The 19498-nt window shown below is 46.6% G+C and overlaps 1 protein-coding gene across 1 annotated transcript in view; it reads right to left on the bottom strand.

The window, feature by feature from the left end:
• The window catches only part of NEDD9 (neural precursor cell expressed, developmentally down-regulated 9), an 85016-nt gene extending 66902 nt beyond the window's left edge, over window positions 1–18114 (bottom strand). The window contains exon 1 of the mRNA XM_085606969.1: window positions 17921–18114. Coding sequence (XP_085463095.1) covers window positions 17921–17935 — 15 coding nt within the window. The 5' untranslated portion in view covers window positions 17936–18114. The remainder of the gene's footprint in view (window positions 1–17920) is intronic.
• Window positions 18115–19498: the final 1384 nt, after the last annotated feature.

Below are 19498 nucleotides of genomic sequence, written 5' to 3'. Positions count from 1 at the left end.
AATCTGTTCTTTCTTTCTGCCCTCAAGTACTTGAACTGGAAAAAGGGCAGGTACTCCGAGTATATGCTTCCTGGTAAGGCTGGTTACAGACCAGCAGGCCCTCTGAGCGAAGCTGGAACTGTTGAAGCTAAAGTGAAACAATCCTGCTGAAAAGAGCAGGCCAAATTCAGTATTTACGTCCGGCATGAACCAAGATTTTAATTAAATAATATAAGAATACATATACCCTTAGTTATGGAGGCTTTCAGCCAGCCCTCCCCTCGATTGGTCAGTTGTTGTGTCTCACTTTTCTTTCGCCCTCTACAGCTTGGGTAAATGGGTCAGCCAATTTACTCATGGCTATTTTTACTGAGTAACTGTATTCTGCTTTTTTACAAGAACATATCTGCAGACAAAATAGTCCCCTTCAGTGCCAGGGAGTACCATGACAATGTGTGCCTTTCGAGACCCAAAAATATTTTGCCTTTTGCTAATGTTAATTTTTATATTGCCATGGATTTAGAAATGGCAGCTCCCCAACAATAAAGTTCTACAAAAAAATTACGAAACACAACATGTACTGACAAAGCCAAAAGGGTGGCAGCCAATGCCAGACCTATAGGCCTTGCACATGTTTGTTTAGAAATGACTACAGTACTGCGCCCTTTGCCTGCACTCAGGACCTGCCAGCACTTGCCCATCATGTTTTTCTTTGGATAGCCTTTAGCAGCAAACATCGAGTCTCCTTCCACTAAGCACTTAATTACAAACCCAGCCCTGCGGGTTGACTGTCGAAAATAGGTTTGTCTTGAGGCACATTAGGGTGGTGGCGTGTCAAGTTTCTGCATATTAAGTTTACTGTTTTTTGGGGACAGAATATTTTTTTCTCTTCATCTACACCCAAAGTATCTTACTTTAGGGGTCATTGTTTTAATCTTACAATTCTTACATGTTGCACATTAACTGCAATCTTGCCAATTTATTAAAATGAACTCACTGTCACTTTGAATGCCGCGCAGATTCTTGACGGCACCAAATGACGAAACGCTTATTTTAGAGAGGCCTAAAAACATAGGAGGGTAATACTTAATTTACATGATGTAGTCATTCAGGGACTTTCATTTTGTCCCATGAGTGTCCATACACATCGTGGTACATTTTATTGCAGGCCAGCATACAACCGTAAATACATACAAGCATTGAAAACGCAATAGGTTTCGCCTTTGATTAAGTTAAAGCCATTTGCTTTGCTAATGGTATTATATAGCAAAGCAAATGGCTTTAACTTAATCAAAGGCGAGACCTATTGCATTTTTAATGTTTTTTTTTTTAAAGATTGGGCAGCTATCCTCTTCCAAAATAACAGTCAGCCCCCTCCCCCTGGCGGATTCATAACCAAAGCGAGGACCCTCTGTTCTTTGCCATCTGTCTAGCACAAGCTTGTCTGTGGATGTGCAGCGCCCTGGTTGTGGTACGTGCACTTAAGTGTGACTTGTTTACTATTTAGAATCCGTTTTTTCTGCATGTCAAAGGGGTGTCAGGCAAGCGAGGGTAGGGCTGAAGCAATGGTTTCACTGCCACGGAAATGGATTGCACGATAGTGCTGCAGTTCACTAGTGACATTTAACTTTCCACCATATACTATGTCCTACTAGGAAACCAATCTGGTTTTAAGAATGTTGACATGTTTTGGGTGTTTGAAATCTTGCACTGGATGTGTCCCGGTATTAAAATCCAAGATTACCAGCAGGTGAATTCTCTCTCCCCAGCCCACCAAAAAAACGGGGAAAAACTGGGGGTGACCACAAGAAAAGATGTCCCTTTGCAACAAACTCGTTTTCTGTACACTAGGTATGTTTCACTGTGTGGGTGGGTCCCAGGCGCAGGAGGTGGACTCTTGTTCAGTGTTTGTTCGCCTCTGTGGATGGCCTTTATTTACAGTAGTTATTTCTGTGCCTGTACTTGGAGCAAGTCCCTCTGCTCTGGCAAACAATCTCTCCTCCCCAGGGCCCTCCCCCGTCAGCAGAGCTCTTGCCAGATATGGTGACGTTGAAGGACGTGCGATCGGTTTACAGGCAGATGAGAGGCTCTCGGCTGCCACCGGGACACTTCGGGCTGTCCTCTGCGGACGGTAAACGGGCAGGAGCAAATGATCCCTCGGGTGTGCGGTGCTGTGCAGGCATCAGTCCCGCATAGAGCCCCCGGGGGTCCGTAAAGTGCATCCATCGGTCCTGCATAGAGCCCGGGGGATGAGTGGGTACTGTGCATCTATGGATCCTGCGTAAATCCCCCCAGGAGTTTGATATGGTGCAGCCATCGCTCCTGCACTGAGCCCCCGTGCCTGCAGCACCTCTCACCCGACCATCCACGGTGTGCCGGGGGTTTAGCTGTAAACTGCGCCGGGCGAAGCGAAAAAAGAGGAAGGAAAGGCGAAAAGAATATGGTGCAACAAGACAGAGCAAGAAATCGACGGGACGCAAGTAAAAGTACAAGCAATAGCAGAAAAAATCAAAAAGGGGAATTACAAGCCATCACTGTACCTGGTCATGTTAGTGAGGGATGTCGCATCCTGTCCTGCATGCGGCGCGCGCTCCCTGGATGCGGCTCTATTGTTCCGCGTGTGCTGGAATGGCGATGGCAGAGGGGCTGGAGTCTCGCCCTGCCTGGCTGAGCTGCTAAGGCACGGTCGGCTTTCACTTTCGTCCTTCGCAAAGCTTTCTTGTCTTTATGGGGCCATATGTTTGAAACACATGGCCCCATAAAGACAAGAAAAGCTTTTACCACAAACGTAAAGCAACCGAGCCAGTCCAACTGGGACGGCTCTAAAAGAGAAAACTGTACGTCACTAGACGCTCTCTTCCAATGGCTGGCCACCGTTTAGCATAAACGGTGACGCCAGCCAATGGAAAAGAGGGGCGGTGCTTAAAGCCCACTAGAGAAATCTACCCTAACTCATTAAATCTGGCCAGCGAGACTGCGCATGTCTGCGCAGTCTACGCCAGGCGAGACCTAAAAAGGGGCCTGCTGCCATACTCAAGTCTGGGTGAAAGGATGAGTAGGGCAGGATTGGGGTGGGTTGGTGCTTGGACACACACACACCCTTGAAATGTGAAAAGAGTGACCAGCACTAATAGACAAAACAAATTTAAATTACTCATGGACATTTACACAGTCTGTTTATGCCCATAGGACCTCTAAGGAACGAGAAAGGTCTATGTGTTTAAAAAAAAGAAAAAAATACTTAGAAAGTGGGTGATTGGGCAGTAACCATAATGGTTAATTTTTCTTCTGATTTGGGTAAACTGAAAATTCAAGCAGAGAAGTGCATCCTTGTGCGTGCAATGAGTCAGTGCTGAAAGACAATGAGATATTCTTGAGCCATAAATGTGGAAGTGCAGCAATCTCGCCCACACGAAGGCATCTTGCGGTGGTTTCATTTTGACTACAACATACCGCTGCGGCCTCCAATGGACGCAGCTGCTGAAGAGCATCGGGTGATACCTTTACCTGCAGCTCAGCACCAAATTTCAAAGAATGTGCAGGATGGACTGGAAAGGTGGAGATTAGTGCCCCCAGCGTCTGCAGTTCTGCACCATGACTAAAATGATCCAGTTGGCATGGGGCAAACCTTTATTAGCCCAGCCTCAGTTCCTTAAGAGCACATGCAGCCAAATGGAGGTCTGAAGAGTTCACAGAGAAAATCGCCATTGTAAGAGGACTGAGGGTGCTCACAGATCATTTTTAGCTGCATCTTTAAATTTCCTGTTATGCAGACAGCTGCTGCAGGCATAGTGACCACATTAAAAATGTCAAAAAGACAGAAGGAAATGCCATGTTTATTTACTCAAAGGCAAATCGGATGAATTTTGGATACAAATTTAAAATGTGGCAATTACACAAAACTCCCTTGGGTTGACAGTCCAACTAACCTTTCTTTTCAACCTAAAGGTCAATGTGTGACCTGAACAAGCAATATAGTAATTTACAAACGTGAATCAACTGCTTAGAATTGGCAAAGATACTTTCTGGGGCCAAGTCTAATCATGTTATAGATTAAAGGGCACAGATTTTGCCCAACTGTCCTGAACATTCATCATTATACCAAAGTTGAACAGTAGAGTTAAGCAACCATCATTCTATTCTTGGAGTTATGGGCAAGCTGTAAATACTACGGTAGATCCTCTTCAAGGAAATAGCTGGATGGACCCTTTTAGGTGAGTTTTGCGATCATCAATGACATGTTCACTGGCATTTACTCTTCCCTGTTTTAACTCTGTATGGAAAGACTGTGCATGTTTTAATAAATCTATTTTGCTCTAGTTATTAACTAAACAGGCATCCAATTAATGTAAGTAATGTTGTCTTCTTTATATTGATGGGTTCTGAAGAGAGTTTGCATTTGCCTGGCGTAGGCGCAATGAAGACAGAGGTCTTGGATCGAACCTGAAAGCTGCCCAAAACGAGGTCCTGGCGGCGTTATTAAAATTATAAACTAGATTGATGCTGCCTTGGGGGCCTTACACCTTGGAGCTGTGGCTATGGCGGACCAAATCTTACCTCAGATGGAGAGATAAACAGGCCTGGAGCCAGGTTTTCTACTGAGGCATCCTGGTATGAGAATTTCGCACATGAAGGATCTGCGTTGACCTCGGGTGCCATAAACCAGTGCACTGCATTATTGGATGAGATACTGCAAGCACGAAATGTGCAGCGTTGGGTGGCTGCATGTATACAAGGACCACATGAACATTTGTAATAATTCCGGCGAGGAAAACATTCAGTCGGAGACGGACTCTTGCCACTCAGAAGAGTACTTCCTGTAGAAGCGGCAAGGTGTCTCCCTGCAGTTAGCAGAGCATCACATTTTAACTCCAAACATCAATGGCATAGCAAGAGCACCATGAAACCTAATACAAGCCATTAAAATGTATATATACATACACACATTCATTTAACATATCTCACTTTTTGCCAGTGAGTGCAAACCTTTTTTTCAGTCTTAGTTTTGGAAAATGTCGTATTTTAATGCTTCTTTAAAAAAAATAATCATTTTTTAACCCTCGCTCCAAAGTACACGGATTGTATATTCTCAAGGTGCTAAACTTTATATTGAGAAATCGGTTAAACGATTTACACGTCACTCCTCTCACTGGCCCTAGTGTGTTCCTTATTTTGAACTCTCAGATTGAAAGCATTCACTCCTCTCTGTCTTGCTAGGATGCATTTGCTTCCCTCCCTCCTCCCACCCCCCCCCATCACCCCTCCCTTCCGGGGGAAAATGTCACTGGCTTCGAACAGAGATTTATTCCCAAGGCATGTCAGCATCCCCCAGGGCTACTTATTGTCTGCGGGCGATTGTCAGAGCTGCCAGCGCTGGCATGCCAGAACAACACTCACCGCCCCCCCCCCTCCCCCGCCGAAGGGGGCACATATTTTGAAGGGGGCTCTGATGTGCGGATTGCATTCATGCCATTAACTCACTCTCATCTCCCCACCCCCTCCCACAGTCCCTTTCAGACAGGGCCCAGCCAGTGGAGGCCTGTGTGAATAAATACTAGTACCAACTGAAACAGGACAAAAGTTGGCTCCGTATCAAGTGAGGGAAGCAAGCGCGGACAAGGACATTTTGGCGACATCCATGAACACGCCCCAGTGTTTATCAGGCCACAGTCTTGCGTGATTTGCCAGTTTCCTGGCACAGAGTCCCATCAAGGTGGAACAATCTCGTATAATGAAGAAAAAAATCCACTTTCGAAAATTCGGCAAAGATTTTTCTTGGGGTACGATGCATATTTTACAATTTAAAAATGATTTGCAATTCACTTCGGCTGGATGCAAAGTGAGTTCTCGATATTATAACCAAATCCGAAAAGGGGAGCAGCAGGGCAAACACCGCCGGAGCTGGGCGCACGGCTGATTCCTATGGCACACCTTCACAGCCATTTCATGTGACTGACCTCGGTGACAACCCCATCTGTCAGAGGGATGCCCCCTGCTGCACAGGGTAGCACTCCATATCCTATCTTTGTCTGGCACGTTCGCACCCAATAGACGGGCCTCTTTTCAGCCAATCCGAAGGTCACGTTGTCTGTGAGGGTGGAGCAATGTTCACGGCGCGAAGCTCTGCAGGTGATGCAGCACGGAAACAGGAAGTACACCTCTTCCGGTGAGCCGCACGAAGACGATACCCATATTAGGAGGGTGGGCGCAGGCTTGCTTAAAACGGTTGGGTTTGTGTTTTGGACGTCCAGGGATGAACACACCTTCCTTGCTGAGCGACAGCATGGGGTACTAGAATGGTGGGCCCTGTAAATAGGGGTGAGATCAAAAGCAGGCGGGAGGGAAAGCAAGAATCAGAATAAACGGTTGACAAGAGATTTACAAATATGAAGTGAGTGCTACACTGCACGTTTAACAATTCACACTCGTGTGCACCTGGGGCGAGGCACTGAAGTGCTTTCTGAGGCTCAAAGAGGCCTTCTGGGATTAGGAATTCAGGATCGTTCCATCAATAACAAAGTCTAGGCAAATGAACTTAAAATTAAAAGTGCCAACAAGAGCCCCCAGCTCCCGAGCACAAATGCTAGGGCTACACGCATGTTGTATGTTAAATGTGTACTGGGGGTAACAGTACAGCTAGTATTGGGCTGCTTACAAGGTTCAGGGACACGTGCTTGGCAAATGGCATCACCAATCTCTGAAGTTGTTTTATGGGTAATGGCTCACATTCCTGTCACATTGTGGATAAATTAATACATTCACTGGAAAGGCCATAGTCTGGCACACTATTTGAACGAGAAATAAAAGAGTAATAAGTATCCACTAGGGTATTCTGCCATTGACCAGATGCTTCATATGGCCTCGCTACAGCCCTCCCACCTCACAAAGTGGATCACACCACCATCTTGATTTCGAGCCACTTGCTGTCAAAAACTTCCGTAATCCTCTTCCTAATTACATTTGCATGAAGGATCAACAAGTGACCAAGAGGCACGGTGATTAGCCCAGTTACTAACTTAGCCCTATCTCATTTAAGACTTAGGCACATTTCTGCCTTCAGGCTACACCATCCAGCCTGACAAGTGATTTCTAGCAAACGTGGCCCAAACGCTTGGTTCTTTGTACTAGGGTATGTCTATGTTTTTAAGGTGGAAGTTAAAATAAAGAATACAATGCTGAGCTACAAAGTCAAGTTTTGCTGTCTCCATCAGATTGCTCTTCCAAATGTGCGCTCATTTTCTGGCACTCCTTTGGAAAACAAGAAAACACCCCACAATTCATACCAATGTGATGACAAGGATGCTCTGGGCGAGTTCCGGGTTATGATCAAGCGTGACCATGACCCATACAACCAATCCTTTTTGATGGGCGACCTGTCTGAAGTCAATAGAGTGAACCATTTCTGCCCGAATGACATGGGTAAGCGAGGGTGATTGTCAGTGGAGTCTACTCGGATTTTGGTTTGTAGGCGGGTGAACATCATTCCACTGGTCTGTGTGTGCAGGGGTGTCAATCGCCAACGATTGTGGTCTGAGAGGTATAGCTAGAACCTTCTGTTCTCTTCAAAAGCAAACTGTCATTTTTCTCTGACAACACATTTCTTACCCAAAAAGTATTTTTGAGAATGGCCTCTCCACATTGGGTCTGCTATGTTTACTTATTGCCTGTGCACTCTGAACAAGGCCTTGAACCCAGCATGCTTTGAGACATTACTGTTCCTCTAGTCAATGAAACATGTAATGTTTCCTCTACATGCTACAACACATTTCTTCCCCAAAAGAACATTTTTGAGTTTGGCCTCCCTGCGTTGGGTCTGCTATGTTTCCTCATTACCTCTCCACTCGGAACAAGGTCTTGAACCCTGCATGCTTTAGGACTTCCCAGTTCCTCTAGTCAATGAAACTTGTATTGTTTCCTCTAAATGCTTCACACAGTCCAAATTCTTGCTTTCTTGATCTGGCTAGCACTGCTGCACTCGCTGCCTCCTTCCAGGGTTTAGAAGCAGGGTCTGATCATGCCACCCGGGCACAGATAATGCACTGCATGAATTGCTGTCCAATGTCTCCTTCTAAAAAAGTACGACAACCATGCCGTGGTCTTCCAAAGAAACAAAACTAAGCATGCTAGCGTTATTTTTCCAACGGAAATGATTATCCTATAAATCCCACCATGCTGAGTATTGCTGGTTAGAAATAAAAACAGAAATGGCTGCAAGTCTCCTGCGTGACATGATGCCGCTTGACAACTACACCTCTCTGGCTCCAAAGATTAGGGCACTACTAATAAATATGGCTAAAGTGCTTTTCCCTGAACTGTATACATATTACCGACCTCACATTCCAATGGTTAGCCTTTGTGCAGCAAGCTGGTATTATCACAGATTGATCCAAATGTCAGATGGCTACAGAATCCACACCATTTAGAACTATGAAGCGCTCAATTTCAAATTCAGATTGAGAACGGACAAGAAAAGCCACTTCATTACTCTCTAACACTTCAATGCCAACCCCCACCCTAGTTCGCGTATGTCCCAATGGGTCACCTTCCAAAACCCCTACCATGGGCCATTTAGCAATTCCATTCCGGAAAAACTCAAGAGCCATTCAACTCTGTATACCCTTATGTTTTCTTCCAAGTTGTTATGCACCTTTTCACTTCTAAACAAATTTGTACATGGTTTTGTTATTAAAAAAGGGCACCCTATAAACATCCATTTCTCATTTGACAATTATCCATCAAGAATACAAAAGAAAGCAGTTCTGGAGATGGCGACAGTCCATCCTGCTTAATGTACAGAGGGGCCATAGGTCCTAGTCCTGTGCATCCTCAGATTGCAGTTCACTGGTTTTTGTAATTTTAGGTGGCCAATCCCTAGAGATAAAGCAGTAGAAAATTTGGAGACTCCGTATTTTCCCACGAGGACACTTCATGGCAGAGCAGGTGGATGTTAGGCCACAGTGACAGATGAACAATAACTGAGCAACAGCAACATTTCTTCACATCAACATTCTTGAAGGCTTGAGTAACAAAGGACATCTCTGAGGTTCTGCCGACATTAGCATGACCCGGGTCCATAAATACAGAGGTACATTCAATTTGTTGTCCCTGCCACCTCAGAAAGTGACCTTGGAAAGCTGAAGAACTCAGGAAGAAGTAACCCATAAATGCAGAATTTGTCTTATTTCTACTTAGGAAGGTGTAAGTCAAGAGTGATGTGGTACGCATGCGTACACTGGCATTTAACGAGGTGCCTCGAAAGTCAGTTTTACAAAGTGTCTTGTGGAGGTGCAGTAAGGAGCCACATATGAGCATCTGCCGACTGGTTTTGGAGGGACTTTGGAGTAGATTTGAACTGTGGCACTCAATTCTCAGAGCGAGTGGTGCATCAGTGTCTGACAGCTTTGTCCTAATGTAAACCAACAGAGAAGATTGTGCAGCGATCCTGCAAATATCCTGTATTATGAACTCTGCTGGTGTGTGAAGTAGTAATTATTTCACAGCATGTACCTTTCATGCTTGTCCATGGGCAGGCTTCACCTAGAAAGAAAAGCTGGGTTTGATATGGGCAAAAGCGCGCTGCTATAACAAGTACTGCAACACTGTAAATGCAGTTCAATGGAAGCGTATTGGCACTGTCTCTTTAAATACCTAGAAGTTTATGCTCATCCCTTGGTCTCTAATAACTGCCGTTATTGTCTCTTTTATAGAACCATATTTCGTCGCACTGTATTTTGTTAAAATATGAAAGGTTCATATTGTTCCTTTGTTGAAGAAGAAATGGCATTCTGGCAGTGAAAGCCAGGCCACTCACTGTCTGCACTACCCAACGTGGCTCAGAAAAGTGAGTCAGAGCTTTGAACCAGACACACCACAAATCCAAATAACACACCCTGATCTCTGCTGGTCCTACCACGTATGCTTGTGAAATCCAGCTTTGGAAGTTTTATTTGCTTATTTTCGAGTCCGAATTCTTGCATCAATGCTACATTGTTATATGTATATCCGTTATTATGCTTTTTATTCCTTATTCCTGGCAAAATGGCGCATTTCGTCGAAAATCTAGCCGGAGGAAAAAATCTAATCTGCCTCTTATGTATGTGGCCAATGTTGCCTGTTTAGCTGAAAAACACACCCCGTGTCTGGCACGTTAAGGTATAATCCTGAGTCCTCACCACAGGGCTATGGTTTAGGCCTGTGACGTGATTTGAGGTAACCTTTACCATACTCTTGAGACTCGTCTTATTTTCACCTAGACAGCAGCAGGCTAAAGCCAGGAATGCGAGCTGTAAGCAAGTAATGGGGCGGATTTTGGTCTGCAGGGTACACAAAGTCCTATTTCGTGCTCCGGGCCTGGCATTGCCTAGCAACAAGCAGCTTTTCTCCAGCCAGCCCGTCGGTTTAGAGGCAGGCCTTGCCTTGGGGGCACTCGCTTCCCGGACTGCAGGCCTCGTCATCAAACCGAGGCTTGAATGTGAAAATTGTGTATTTTTGTCTTGAGGTCTGTTTGTTTAGACTTCTTTTAAGCTCGCATACAATCTATAAATAGACCACCGCAAACCCAGTGTTGTATTCACTTCTACGTCAAAGTAACTGGCTGAAATATGAGAGGGCATGAGGTCACCCCTGCCTCCCCCCCCCCCCCCCCCCAAAAAAAACAATAGGAGGCTGTTTTTTTTCAGCGTTGCTGGTCCCATGAAAGCCCGGCCTCTAATCCCAGGGTTGTCTGTGGGCCTTTCAGGCTGGGACCGAGGTAGATGCGCAGCGTGGCCGAGCACCCACTTCGGAGATGTGTACAACTGTCATGTCACAACTCTGAATAAGAGCTTGCATGGGCCTGCCTTCATTTGCCCAGTTGGCTCACCCTTTCTTCCTTCCGTGGTAAAGAAAATGAAAACCGCTGTTGTCTCTAAAGACGCATCGTGTAGCGATGGCTCGCCAGAAAGAATATATTAAATCTTTACACTTGTCAGCTTACGTAGAAAGACTCTTGCCCCCACGCTAGGAGCACAGGCATTCGCCCTGCTCAGGCCTCACGTGTGGATACTTTGCACATTACACTATTCTACCCTGTCCAGAGCGCCACTGATGCAACACCCACACATAACAGAACAGTGCACATTACAGGACATGCACACCTCCGTTCTTAAAGGGAAACACACACACACGCCACACTCATCCACACCTACCAACCAAAGACCAGACACAGGAAAAAACAAGCATTGGCATAGCCAATAGGTCTCGCCTTTGGGACCTTATAAGTGTTTAGCCATGCAACAGTTGCGTAACTAAATACTTATAAGGTCCCAAAAGCGAGACCTATTGGTTATGCAAAGCGACCGTGGGGCCGCGAAATTGAAAGTGATCGCGATCCGATCGCGATCAAACATTAAAGCGGCCGAAAGTGAAAGTAATCGCGGTAAAACGAGGCGCGAGCGACCGCGCACATGCACTGTAGCTCTAGGCTGGACTGGTAGCACTTTTTGGAGCCCTCTCAACAAGTCTCGCCAGACCAGCGCATGCGCTGGGTCAGGCGAGACCTAAAAAGTATTCCAAATAATATCCGAGGCGTCCATTTCAGACCCAGCACACAAGGCACAACTCAACCCACGCTGCTTCCTAACACCCTGGAAGTGTGCGTCACTCAAGCGGCGATGGTTCTCATCACCAGACAAGGGCAACATTGGGTACATTCAAACAGCATGCTGCCACCAAACTAGCCACAATAACAAATAGTGTCTACACTGAGCCTCACAGCTATTCAGTGTAGACTAAATCTGCGCACTGTCTTCCAGACCTAGCCCTCCTACCACAACGACAGAGTACCATGAACAATTTCACAACCACACAACTTCACATCTTAAAAAGCATGCTATGAACACACACTCACATATAAACATGCCACTGACTGACAACAAGGGACACACGCAACTGAACCAGCTCCTTCCCACAAACTGTTCATCCCAGCATCACACAAGCCAGTTAGACGTGAAGGGGAAACACTAACTTCAGCAGATGAAAGTGTCATGCCCAATTAGGTCAACCCCGAGTCCTCAGGTGCCATTATGCACTGTGCACAGTGTACCCTACTTTTCTCTTCATTGTTCACTTGTCCTGTCAGGGCATAACCACAAGTATGCACAATTTAGATTCTCCTTCAAAGCACCAGCACCCCAGTTCCATTGTTTGTCCCTTTACCTGAAGAATACATCTTTAAAAACAAAAAGAACACACAGTACACCCAAAATTCCCCTCCTTCAAATAATCAGTGTAACAGTTCCTTTCTTTACAAAAACGGTCACGCAAAGACCAAATTCACATCTTATCCTTCAACCAATTTCACGGTACCTAGCCTCCACCACATAAATGAGTCCTTTCATCCAAACTGCCCTTCAAAAATAAGGTCTTCGGGAGACTCCCCCGCCACTCATTGGCTTCATCCGTTGCTAGGAAACGCCTTTAGGCATCAGCGAACAGTCGGCATCATTTTGAGGCAGCACACACACATGCACACACAAACAGTAGATCTTCCTAAATTGTGATGAGAAAACAAGGTTTGGGGAACTAAGATAACAAGCTTGAATCACAAAACTCGACACAGCCGCAAATGAAAAGTGTGTAAACATCCTGCCATCCCCAAAACCCCACAGTATACGCACACCAACTAGAACCTCTATTCACAGGAACACCGCCCACAAGCTACTGAGAAAGATGCCGCAACCACTGTGTGCACCCAGAAGTGCATACGTCACGGGTTCACCACCGAGTCAATTCTATATGTGTGATCACAAAAGATGCACCCGCAAACCGCACCACTCAGACAGCAACAATGTTGCACAGCGCTACACGACAGCCTCGTGACCTTTTCAACTGTAGCCAGCAGCTCTGTAGGAACGTGTGCACCGCCACATTTACACCTCGTGTGTGCCAACGGAGAAAACTAGACAAACGTACAGGTGAAACAGCGAAAACACTCCGTGAAGTGAAAGTTGTGCAGTTATTGGGAAGAGTGTGTGCCGTGGCAAGGGGGGCACAGACCTAGCGCTGCATGGGGCCAAAAATGGCACCGGGGAAGTGCGCGTAATCACCATAAATGTTACAGCTCGCTGAGGATGCACTGTCCACAGTCAGGCTCATATACCTTGTAGCGGGCCCAGTAGTGCTTAATTTCAGCCGGTAGTTTCCGGTGCTCGGCATCAACACTTAATTGTCAGCACCAGGGCCTGTGACAGCCTGTAACAAGGTGGCGCTATCTGGCTAACTTACAGATGAGCACAACGACAGTTAATTATTAACTCAATATACTTAAAAAATGGCATATTACCTACCACACAAGCCATTCTTATAGTTTGGGGGCCTGAAATAGTCTAAAGTATCACACTAGTAGGCGTCTAAATATTAGTACATGTGTCGTTACTATCATTGGCGGCCCAGGCAGGGGCACTGTGTTGTACAAGGTGCAATGGCCTCCTGAGGAGAGCCCTGGCACGTATATATATATTTTTTTTTACAAATTAAGCACTGGGGCCCAGAGAGCCCACGGACACGATCCTGCTGTCTACAGACCCCTTCCTGTCAGTGTCTCGGATGGGACTGGCACCAGGCCTGGGTTAGAAGCTACAGGATTGGCTAATGGATTGGGAAATATGTTTCTCCCTATGGCTCACACAATTCTCATATTTGTCAAAACGGGGAAAAAACAAATATTTGTATACAAATATATTTATTGACGGAATAAAAATGCAAGTGTAAACTAATAGGAATACTCCGACCACGCGTCTTCCAAAAAAGAAACATTTAACATTTGCACGCGGGAGGAATGAGGTGGTGTGGACTGTCGTGTGACCCGCTGTAAAATGTCTGCACCACAAATACAGTGCACTGCGGTGCATGCAGCGTTCCGTGCATGCAGCTATCAGAAACACGCTGTACCTGGTTTGGAAAGCAGCAGAAAGGCAACATGAACTAATGTAACCAATCAGAGGTTATCTCGCTTTAGGCTCCGCGAAAAACATGGAACTTCTTGGCATGCAACACACCCGGCATGCAACAGGCGGACACCTAATGCACACACACATACTGACGATTACGAGGCCTCAGAAACAGATTGGTTGGCCTCGAATGGATTCCTAACATTATGCAATTTAACAGAAATTCAACCGTGACCTTTGAACGGGAAACAAGACTTCAAAGTCTTGCAGGAAGTAACCACTTCAGGTACCTGTTCCGGTACCTAGGGCAGCGGGAGGAGTGGGCTGGTTCTTTCAATTAAGTGTGGGTTTTACCACATGACTAAGATTCATAGCTTTACATGGCTAGATAGCACAGTGTGTTCAGTGCATGCAGCAGATGTGTTTGTACAACCTGCAGGTCACAGGTTCAATGGCTGTGCCCAAGGTTGAAAGATGGGAACCAAGTAAGTGGGATAGCAGCTGTTACACACTTCCTATAGCGCCTTGATACTAGGGCAGTAATAAGTGTCACACCAATGCAACAATTATTATAATTCATTCAAACGGCGTCAACATGAGGCTGTTTTCTAACAATGTGATAACACTGTCCATTAACACTGTAGCAACACTGTACTGGGCCTGTCCGTTAACAATGTGATAACACTAATGGGCCGGTCTATTAACACTGTGGTAACACTGTGCTCAGCCTAGCTCATGGCACGGTGGTAAAACTGTGCTCGGCCTGTTCATTAACACTGTGATAACACTGTGCTGGTCTTGTCCACCAACAATGTACTGGGCCTGTCTATTCACACAATGGTAACACCGTCCTGAGCCTATCCCCTTACTCTGGTAACACTGCACTGAGCCTAGCCCCTTATACTTTGTTTGAACTGCACTGGGCCTGGCCACTAACACTGTGGCAACACTGTACTGGGGCGTTCACCAGGCAGTGGCCCAAGAAGCTGTGGCTATTGGATACCCTGGTGGCTTCTGCAGGTTGGCAAACGAGCCCCATGTGCTACTCACTATTGCCAGACTCTGGTCATTGGCTTCGCCCGCGTGAAGGTATCCAAATCCCCTTCTAAACGCGTAAATTCATCTTTCTGTCACTGTTTAAAGAACTGCTTGGCTGGTAGATGGTAATGAACGACTCTATTTGGAAGTGGCGGTGCCGAGTTTACATAGCAGCCATACACTCAAGCCATACGGTAATGCAGTGGTTTGGGGCAAGATACGGGGGTATGTGCGTATTGCACGATGCTGCTTCAAGTGTCCAACTAGCAGATTCATCCTTCCAAGGTCGACAGAATGAACCCGACCGAGTCCTGTAATAATACTCAGACGTTGCTCTATGTAAGGCGCCGTGAAGCCCACAAAGTTCACGTATATAAGAAATAAAGTGATTATTTAAAAGAACCCGTACTGGCACGTGAAGCACAAGCAGGATAAAATACGTCTGAGCTGACTTTGGCTACGTCAGTTTTAAAAGTTAAACCAGTCCCTGCTAGAGGAAAGTGCCAACTGGCCCGCGGCTTTTTCCGTCCCAGTGACATTCCATTCAGACATGGCTGCGGGAAGTGACAGTGGATGCTGAAAATCCCCCCGAGATCCCCCCCCCCCCCCCTGCGGCTCGAGGCATCCTTAAGGAGGAATTCCAGTGCGTGGGGAGATGGGAGAAAGTTTATTGGAGGGGGCTTTACAAGTATAGCGCTATTGGAGCGTGTAAGAGCTCTGGGCAAACAGACCCTGAGCTATGAACCGGCTGCCTCAAAACGCGCCTAGAATGTTACTTTACAACGCCTCACGGTTGGTTTCATTTAACTGGGAAACGTACACATTCGCACGCATTTAAGAAACAACTGAATGCATACATATAGTTAGCTAAGGGGTCCATCACTACAGCAAAGTTTAGCGTTGCGTTTAACTCATGTACCTATAGATATAGCGTATTTATTAATACATCTTGAAAAAAACTGTATAGCGTATTTATTAAAAACACATCTAGAAAAAACAACTGTATAGCGTATTTATTAAAAACACATCTTGAAGAAAAAAACATATCGAAAAAACCTTGACAGTTTTCTTTCCAGGAACAAAGATCTCCCATTTTGTGTGGGTTCGTGCATCAGAAAAATTACAGAGCTCTACATCACCCTTCTGTGTCAGAAATTGGACAGCACGTTGAACCAAAACTATACAGGGCATGAACGGTAAACAGTCTTGGAAAAAGGGTCCAGGGGCAGAGAGATGGGTCCACACATTTGACAGCAGCTTTTCGACAGTATGCAACAGTAAACCTGAATACCAACTAGCGCCAAGTCGTGTTTCAGGGCGATGTGAAAATGGAAAGCAGGTCTCATCCCAGTAAAGAGAATTTGTTTAGGAAAGAATGTGTCCACACACCAGTGCCGCTGTCAAACTATTTACCAAGCTGGTTATGAATGAATCGACTGGGCCCTTTCAGTATCTGTTCCCAAGCATTCCCCCACCTACCCCTCCCTCTCTAATAACATGTAAAATAAGGATATCCTAGCAGAGACAGGGCAAGGGGGAAACGTGCAATCAATTAATGTGTGTGGGGAGGGGATGGGGCAGCAAGGGGTGAAACGTTCCACATTCATGACTGCACGACCACCCATCCGGCTGCACATGTACAGTTGAGCAAGCTCACCAGCTTTCTTAGCTTCAAGCGTAAATAAAATGCTTGTTTTTAGACTTGATTACATGGTATACTCAACAACTACAAAAAATAACTTTCAATCTGAATCAGTAGCAATGGCAAACAATAAAACCTGCTGCGATGCTTCCAACATAAACTGGGAAATATTAGCCTGCCTCCGGATATGTATTCTGCTTCCTGTATGTATGTGGTGCCGCTGTGCACTGTATCACACCCTCCCCCATCTCCAGCAGCCGAGCTTCCAAGACCCACTTCGTCTCCGAAGAATGCAATTTCAACAACACGGAAATCCAGGTTAACCCTTGAGCACCCGCCCCCAGCTGGTGCAGTCAAGGAACAGCTGTGCACCCTCCACACACATAAATATACATCGCTTATGTTTCAACGAGAGTTATTCTCGTTCTCTGCCAGCCGTGGGTAAGAATCGGATTTTGGAGGAGTACAGACTTGTTACAAACTACATATTATAGACGCCAAATACAGTCTCGCGAACTTGTGATTTTTATCTATTTCTGGGAGTTAATGGTGGCTTTTCGATGTTTTTTTTGGGAGGGGGAGCTATTATTTTGTCCAGAAGTATGCTATACAATGTTGGCGGTTACAGTCGGGTTTACATGCACAAAATCAGCAGCAACAACAGAGGAAAACAGTCAGGGAGATTCTCATAAGTGAGAGAGATCTGGTGGAAGGTACCTCAGCTCAGAACGGTACTACAGCGACAGACCTGTGTGCAGGACGAGGACACAAGGCATTAAAAAAATAACAAGCATGTGGAGTAATTAAGCATAATATAACATAACTGTGAGAAGCCAGCACGAAACGGTATTCTACACAGCATAACAGTCATCCAGACAGCAGCGGTAGAGGCGGGGAAGAGCCATTCCACAGGAATGCGGGTTCAGCCGAGATGTGCCGGTCTAGCGGCCACACATTCCACAGTACGGAAATCTTGAGAAATCAGAGGAGCCCCACAGTACGGCAACGAAACGATGCCAGGAAAAGCAAAGCCACGACCAGCACCGGGCAATGCTCGTTTAGTCACCAAAGAGGGCTACCCACTCTCTCACAAGGAAGGTAATCGGGACCCGGTGGCATCGAATACACGAGCAGTTCCGAACAGCGCAGCACTGACATCCGAAGCGCATCAAGGCGCTTCTTCTTGAGAGAAGGGAGTATACGCATAAAGACCCCCCAGCACCCTGCGGAGCGCTTCTTCTTGGGAAAAGGCCCCCCAGGAGCTCTGCCTCGCCCAACACTGCAGGCAGCACCGCACACAAGGTACCTCCCAGGAAACGGCGCCATGGCTCACCTTATACTTCATCATGGAGGGCTCGGGTGGAGGTGGCTGCCTGACGAGGAGCTACACCCTGCTGCTGCACATGGAGTCCGGGCGGCGACCAGTCTCCAAACGACTCAACCAAACCCTGTCCGTCTGCTCCCTGGCCGGGGTCCTGCACGCCCTGCGCCTGCCTCCTGTCTGAGCACAGGGCCCGCCCCGCTCCTGTCTGTGCACAGGCCCCGCCCCGCGCGCAGCGGCTCCCCAGGCTCGTTTGCATACGTCCCAGCCATTGGGGCGGCCGCTCCCCGCCGCCCAGCCCCCACCCGGGCCCTGTCACACGAGCCGAGGAGCGCCGAGTACAACATCGATTTTATACCCCGGAACAATGGAGGCAGAAAAGGCCGAATTCTTTGTCAGATTAGCTCGGATTTTTTTTCAAGATTAAACCCATCAGCTTCACAAAGCGGTTTCTGAAAGTCCCGCTTTTGCTTCCTGTGACCCGGCTGCTCCCCCGTGAACCGGTTCATTTCAGGAGACTGATCGCCACCTCACGGGCCCCCTATGAGAGGCTCGGGATACAAAAGCGTCTCTGTCTCCGCCGCCTTCTTCCCAGCCCCCGCGTTTTAGTTACTTTCTCTGTTCCTCTTTTGGCACTTTTAATTTAAAGACGGCTGCAGCCTTGTCAGGGCTTGCACACGGAAGGGCACAGGAAGTGGGCACACGTCGTCGGGGGGGGGGGGGGGGGGGCACGGCAGGCGGCTGTTTTCTAAGAAAGAAGGCGAGTGGCTCTTGTCAAGTTTTCTCTTGATTAAAGATTTTCAGTCCCGCTCAATGTGCAGTGGCACCGGATCCAGGGGCATGGGGGACCCTATTGTACTGTTTTTCACTGCCAAACCATGGGCCGGGGCCCCCTTTCCTTGACCATCGGACCCTTGCTACGCCACTGATGCTGTTAAAGAAGGTACTCTATTGTCGATATATAAACGTTTACTACTTCCGACGAGGCCTCGAAGCGCTTTGTGGACGGGTAGTACACTACTCCATGGAGCTCCGTTATTTTCTACTGCTAGTTGTAAGTGGGTCGCACCTGATCTTGCTCATAATTGTCTGCAGAATGACAGATAAATACACATCTCACTTTAGGGGGTCTCTATTGGGCCACCTGCTGCCCACAGGCTTGATCACTCAAGGGTTCAAAGGAAACCTCACTAACCATTTCCCTCAGTTTGGAAGATCTCCACTGGGCTATCAGTGCAGACAGACTGATGACAGACAGATACACGGAAGATGACAAGTTCAGAAGCACCCTATGCAGCACTCTCAATTGTCACACCAACAACATGCAGAGCATGGTTTACACCCCGAGGCTTCCATGAGGCCAAAGAATTGCTCAAACCGACCCTAAAAAAAACTGCTTAGCATAAAATAAAAATTACTGGCAAAGCAATTCTGCTGCAAGGATTGTTTGGAGCCTTAGGTGAAATCACGTTTTACCATACGTGTGCTCTTTTTACATATGTCATGCTACATTTTGTGGACCGAGTATAAATACACAAACTACACCCCGTAATCCTCAGAATTTGGGCATATGTTTTATATAGAGGATAT

Source organism: Triturus cristatus, chromosome 5_2, assembly GCF_964204655.1.
Source record: "Triturus cristatus chromosome 5_2, aTriCri1.1, whole genome shotgun sequence".
In the NCBI taxonomy this organism is placed as follows: domain Eukaryota; kingdom Metazoa; phylum Chordata; class Amphibia; order Caudata; family Salamandridae; genus Triturus; species Triturus cristatus.
Note: the sequence above shows the minus strand (reverse complement) of the source record. Positions and strands in the feature narration are given on the sequence as shown.